Below are 6459 nucleotides of genomic sequence, written 5' to 3'. Positions count from 1 at the left end.
CTTTACATGCCCCCCCCCCCCCCCCCCTGTATATATTTTCCAAATTGTGCTTTTAGAAGAGAATCATGTAACAAAGGAAAGGTTCTCACTTCTATGGCGGTCTGTCATTTTCCTGGCAGTGTCATGTGGCCAGTATGTGATCGTGTGTTATATTTTATATTGCATGCTATCATACAAAAGAGAACATGGCTTTCATGGAGATCATTGATCCCCTTGCAGTAATAGACACTTGTGTCTGAACAAGAGTTTCCATTCTCAACAATCCTGTGTAAGCTCTACACCTTTCTCTCCACAAATTGGGACAAAGCAGATCCTAAGAGCCCCGTCTGTCCAAACATTGTATGTCCACTATACCTCCTCTGCTGTACATATGAGGGCGTCACACTGCTTACCTCACCAGGGCGCAGAGGAACATTCAGACTAAAAAAAACTTTATTCATTGAAAAGATGACAAATATTTGAAAATCGATTTTCACCATTCCACCATATGAAGAAGAAACTGGAACCAAACAATTTACTAAGAACTCCAATGTCATTTAAAATCTCTATATATTTTTAATATAATTTGCTGCTAAAATACACTTTTACGCCTTACACGGGGACAGCAGGAAATACGAAAATAAGTTCTCTGATACATCACCTCATAGTAAGTTTCTTAGGTGTCTATGCGTACTGACAGCAATGCTCATACAGGACCGGAGCAGGCTGAGCCCCCGCTGTACAATGAAGCTGAAGCATTTACCTTTCCTCCATCATGGCACACTAAGGAGGAGAAGAAGAGGCCGCACACAGGAACAATAAATGAAACACTCGCACATGTACCCGGCAGAGAAGTAGACAACTTTCTTGAAAGGGTTGTACTGTTTCCCTAAAATAAGAATGATTATGAAATGTGGACAGATTAGGTACAGAGTGTGCTTAGTAGTGTTTGAATGTAAGTTTTTTTTTACACAAAACATGAAATAAGAACAATATGGTTGCCTTCGCCGACCTGTACAGGACTGTCTGAAATAGTGCAAATGATTTGTCTCAGTGACTTGACCCACTCGGACCTGGACCTAAATCTATGGAGTGTGACCTCTGGTGACATGAAAATAGAGACAACAGTCAATCTAAACCTCATATGAAGAAAGAAGACAGGACAACGATCCAAGTGACATCTCAGGTATCTTCCTATTCATCTTCAGCAATGGGCACATGAAGCCGGAGTATAGGGAAGGAGTCCTTTACAATCCCTTTTAGAGAAATGTGGCTTCCTTGAATGGGCACCTGTTCTCTTACAGTTCACCACCACAAGCTATCAGTGAAATCCCTTTCGAAGCGCCTTATTTTTCACCATTCTGAATTTGCTAATGAACACTCTGGCGAATGCAGCCTCTACCAGGAATTGGTACGTCTTTATGTTGGTTGGAGGAGGTTCGGCAGCTACTACCTGGGCAGCAAGCTGCAGGGAAGATTGGCTGGGGATCAGATGAGGGGAACTCTTCGCAACGTAGTCAACGAGCCGGCTGTACTGCTGTTCAGAGAGACGTTCCCTGGCGCCGTCAGGCTGGAAAAGGTATCAAATACAACATTTCAGTAATGACATTGTACACGATATACATTCCGTTTTCTGTACTGAGGCAGAATGAAGACAAGCATTACATAGAACAGATATATAGGAGCTGTCACTGCGGACTTGTTTTTGAAGGAGAATGTTCAAGAGAAGCTGAGACAATAAAGTCCCCATTCACTCCTAGGCGTTTTGTCGCTCAAGGCTAAGCATGACAAAACACTGAAGACAAGGAACCCCATTCATTTCTATGACCCCTGTTCACAGCTGAGCGTTTCGTCACAAGTAGAAAAACACCTGTCGCTGGAAAAAGTACATGAGCTAATTTCTGACAGATTACAGCGCTTTTTGGTATCATAGACTCCTATGGGAAACTTTGTGCAACAAAACGCTCAGGTGTGAACAGGGACCATAGAAATGAATGGGATTCCTTGTCCTCAGCGTTTTGTCGTGCTTAGTGCTGAGTGACAAAACGCCTAGGTGTTACCAGAGCCAGACAAGTCAGCAATGGCAGCGTCTATGTTGCTATCTTACCAGGTCCCCAAACAGACTTTGTCAGGTGTCCAATTGGGAAAAGGCTAGAAGCAGCCTTCATCCAACCCTCAATGCCATGTCAGAGGAGCAATTCTGCCACTCAGGCAAGGGAACCACTAAGAGAGTAGCTCCCTTGCTGGCCTGGAGCACTGCAAAGTTTTGCCACAAGGGAATAGTGAGAGAGCGTCATCTGGCTGGACCGGCTAGCGAGAGAGCGTCATCTAGCTGGTCCGGCAATGAGAGAGCGTCATCTGGCTGGTCCGGCCAGCGAGAGAGCAATGAGAGAGCGTCATCTGGCTGGACTGGCTAGCGAGAGAGCAATGAGGGAGCATCGTCTGGCTAGCGAGAGAGCAATGAGGGAGCATCATCTGGCTGGACCGGCTAGCGAGAGAGCAATGAGAGAGCGTCATCTAGCTGGTCCGGCAATGAGAGAGCGTCATCTGGCTGGTCCGGCTAGCGAGAGAGCAATGAGGGAGCATCCTCTGGCTAGTGAGAGAGCAATGAGGGAGCATCATCTGGCTGGTTTGGCTAGGGAGAGAGCAATGAGAGAGCGTCATCTGGCTGGTCCAGCTAGTGAGGGAGTAAATTCATAGTAAATTAGGAAAATGTAGGTGGCATGTTAGCGATCAGGTTACTGGAAAGTTGTAGCCAGCCACAGGATTGCTCACTTGACATGGCCATTAAGCCGAGCACCATTTCCAGGCAGGTAAGTCTATCTCCTAGTTGATGGCTGTTTATCTGCAGATCAGTCAGATAGTAGACTGAAGAATAAGGCAGCAGTGTGCAGCTGTAAATTTCAAGTCAAGTGAAGGATAATCCCCTATGACATCGCTATCACCGCGATGACCATGGTGCGATCTTGCGCCATACTATTCTCTGGTTCCATGCCTGAAATGTGTACCAGAGCTGCATTAGCCACTCTATGATTACCTCCTGATCACTGCAGACGTGAGGCTGGGAGAAGGGCTCTCTGAGCACAGAATTGGTGATGAGATAAATTTTATTGTACATCAGACACTTTCAGTACACATCACAGGTGGTCATACTCATTAAGTGGTGAATAATCAGAATGTTTGCTGGATTGCCCATTTGAATTAGAAAGCCAACGCCCCACTAGCAGGCCCGCCAGAATGAGCCAAAGTTTACCTGTACCTGTATTCAATGGGACATCCAGGTTTCAGGAACATTCACCGTATTAATGATAAGGGGAATCATACCACCCGCCAAGTGTGATTTGTACTGTACATTCTCTATTTGCAGATATCATTTTATACATAGTAACCACACTGTGAGGTGTCGCTGTGTAAGGGTCACTATTTCCTGAGGTTGTCACTTACCTCTGCGTCACTGGTGACAGGTTGCTGTTTGAGCTGCACCAGGAGGGAGTTCTCAGAGCCACGTTTCTCCATACAGTCTATTTCAGTGACGGGGAAGGCCTGCTGCTGGGTGTCCTCACTGATACTGACCACAAACAGAACTTCTGAAGTCAGCAGCAGGCAGCCGGCGTACTCCTGTCCAGAGCCGCTGACAATGATTACATCCAGTGCCATGTGCAGCTCCGGCCGGCCCAAAGATTGCAGCATTTTCCTGGAAGGCAGAACAGCAAGACTATTAGCAGCAATCCAGACACGTATTACTTCACCACCAGGAAAAGAACAATATGAATATGTGTCACCCAAATTATGATTTGGGATAGATGATTGTCTCTGGATGCATCTATCTTGCACCCGGGGCAATCATCTATTCCAAACCGCATGCAATTGTAACATGTATGGTTACATACAGACTGCCACTGACGGATGGGGCGGCAGTCACCCTGTCATTTACTTCAATGGGTACAACTAAATGGGATTCCAGACACAATAATCTGTAGGATCTTGCAGGAGGAATGCCAGAACACCCCCTGAGAATTGGCCTTTGATGTGGTGTGTGTGTGTATATGTGGTTGGTAGGAAGATATACACAGAAAATGACATTACCAGACATATTTCACATGGCTGTTGGCTGCTTGCTGTGATTGCAGGTCTTTGGATAGGTATCTTTGTTTGGGAAGCTGGGAGAGGCCAGCACCATGTAGTATACCTGCAAGAGAAAGCAAGAGACAGATTAATGCACTGCGTGTAAACAGCAGACACATCACATGGTGGCACTGGTAATGTGCGCTGCACAGTAAGGCTGGCCATACTCTTAAAGTGACATTAAAGTAAAAAAATGTTTTCCCTCCCCCCAATGTTAGTGTCAGCATTTACCTTCAATGATGTTTCTTAATCCGATCTTCTTCTTTCCTGATGTTTTCATCTGTCTCTCCAGCGCTGCTGCGGGTCTCCGATCCAGCGCTGACTCCTCTGTGCTTGCTGGCACTTCCTGTCCCATTGTGTCTGCATGCGGGTGCACGCGCCCATAGACTTACCTTGTGTCTCTCCTCGTCTCCCGGCCGAGAATGTGAACTGCGCATGCGCCCGCCCCAAGATGCTTTGCGGCAGCCCAAGCAGTTTTTGGATTTTCGGACGGGAACGCGCGGCGAAGACGGGGTAAGTGAAAACTGCTGTTTTTTCTCTCTAACTTTTTGCATATATATTTACTGCTTGCTAGCCGTAGATACATGCAAAAAAAACCAGAGGGTTGAGAAACCCTTTAAGGCTTTTTTTCCCCCAGTCCCACCATCCACACTAAACTTCATGGTTGGGGTAATCCCCTGTCGCTGGGCAATTGTATCCTGACAGTGGTGGGTGTGCCGCTGTAAGAATAACAGTGACTGAAGCTGTTTGGCGGAAGTCGCTGTTTGGCTGTCAATTTTTGAAATGGTCTGAACAGACGTTAATTATATCAATGTGGCCACGCACCGGTCAAACTTCTGTCAATTCGGAAGCACTTGGTCCACATTTAAGCCGCATATGACCAGCTTAACTCCTAGTAACCAATCAGAATTTATCCTAAGGCAGATCTGTAAAAGGTGCATTTTACTGATCACAAAGGGTTAATGCACTTTGCACAATGTTCTTGAATGTGGCCTGGCTTTTACTGGACACTTCTGTGTTTATGTGTATATTATATGCACAGCGGGGTGTCCACGGTATGGCACAAATAGGAACGTGTCCTGGGCACCACTTGAAGGGGGAGTGCTCTGTGGGTCAGCGAAAATTTACCGACCGACGGAGGCAGCTGACTCGCCCCTCCCACCGCTCAACTATGCACATCTCCCTGCCCAGCTTTTAGCAACCAGGGGTGCCCTGGCTGGGGTCCAGTCCAGATCACCGTCACTGGTTGCCAATTGGGGGAGCGGGTGCTGGTGGTGCATGGCAAGTGGGGGGTTGTGGGCGCTGGGCGGGAGGCATGGTGTGTGGCCTGTGCATCATCTGACAACCAGTGATGTCACTGCCTGCCAAGAGATGAGCAGGATGCCGGCCAGAGCATCCGCGAAGAGCAAGGCAGGGTGACTGGTATGGCCGTTACACATCTCCCGACTCGTAGCAACCTGGGCCACTCTGGCCAGAATGGGGAAGGCAGACACATTGTGCAACACAGCGGTCATCCCGCTCTGCCTGCTGCCCCCCCATGTGACCCAAAGAGATGCCGCCCGAAGCGATAGGGACGGCCCTGGTTTACATATTCACTTATTTTGTCTTCTTAAGAAAAATGGAATAAACATGTTATAAAACAACAGGTGAGTTGTGTCTGGTTGCTGTATGAGTCTATGTGCAGAGCTCAGGCCTCGGATGCACAGATCACTCACATGAGGTCATTCATCTGGAAGCCGATTCTGCAGCGTGTAGCTAATTCCTTCCCTGTTAAAATGCAATGGCGGTGCACTTAACCCTCATGATCTTGCATTAGCTCGAATCCCAAAACTGACTGTTTGAAAGCCAACTTATATTAGCAATTAGAGGAAACCTTATACTCTTGAGAGCTCTCCATCTCCGAATGGTATCACACACATCGTTTATACAAGTTATACAGGAAAGAGGAAAAAAGAGAGAGAGAGCGAAGTCATTCCGAAGAGAACGTCCTCTGTTAAATATAAAATTCTTCTCTATATGTGTCACGGATGGTAAAACTGAAACAACAAACAGTTTGCCTAGATACGGAATTTATAGAGAAGTTACTTAATCCAGCTGTTAAACATTGATACATATAGGTTTACGAGCCCCGCGGAGACGTGCGGTTTCGGTGATGGCGCTCCGAGTGCCAGCAAGCACGGGGCGAATGCAGGAACTATTTAAACAGATCTGGATGTGGAAAATGGAGAGGCGCGGAAGATGCAACATGTGCGCATTCTGAAAGCTTGTAAAGGTTTAATAAATGAGGCATGGTCATTAGACCGAGAATTAGTGGATTGTAAAACCTTCAGCGATACTATAAAACGCTTTTACAGG

General features: G+C 46.8%; 1 protein-coding gene across 5 annotated transcripts in view; it reads right to left on the bottom strand.

The window, feature by feature from the left end:
- Positions 1-1253: 1253 nt before the first annotated feature.
- The window catches only part of VPS13B (vacuolar protein sorting 13 homolog B), a 761266-nt gene continuing 756060 nt past the window's right edge, over positions 1254-6459 (bottom strand). For all 5 annotated transcript variants that reach the window (XM_018559352.1, XM_018559343.1, XM_018559336.1 and 2 more), the window contains exons 59-61: positions 4066-4168; positions 3424-3673; positions 1254-1549 (exon numbers count right to left, since the gene is read on the bottom strand). In XM_018559352.1, the coding sequence (XP_018414854.1) occupies positions 1301-1549; positions 3424-3673; positions 4066-4168 (602 nt within the window). In that variant the 3' untranslated portion in view covers positions 1254-1300. The remainder of the gene's footprint in view (positions 1550-3423; positions 3674-4065; positions 4169-6459) is intronic.

The sequence above is a fragment of the Nanorana parkeri genome, unplaced genomic scaffold (assembly GCF_000935625.1).
Source record: "Nanorana parkeri isolate BGI_ZX_2015 unplaced genomic scaffold, ASM93562v1 scaffold16, whole genome shotgun sequence".
Taxonomy (NCBI): domain Eukaryota; kingdom Metazoa; phylum Chordata; class Amphibia; order Anura; family Dicroglossidae; genus Nanorana; species Nanorana parkeri.
The sequence above is the reverse complement of the archived record's forward strand: the minus strand, read 5'-3'. Positions and strand labels throughout refer to the sequence as shown.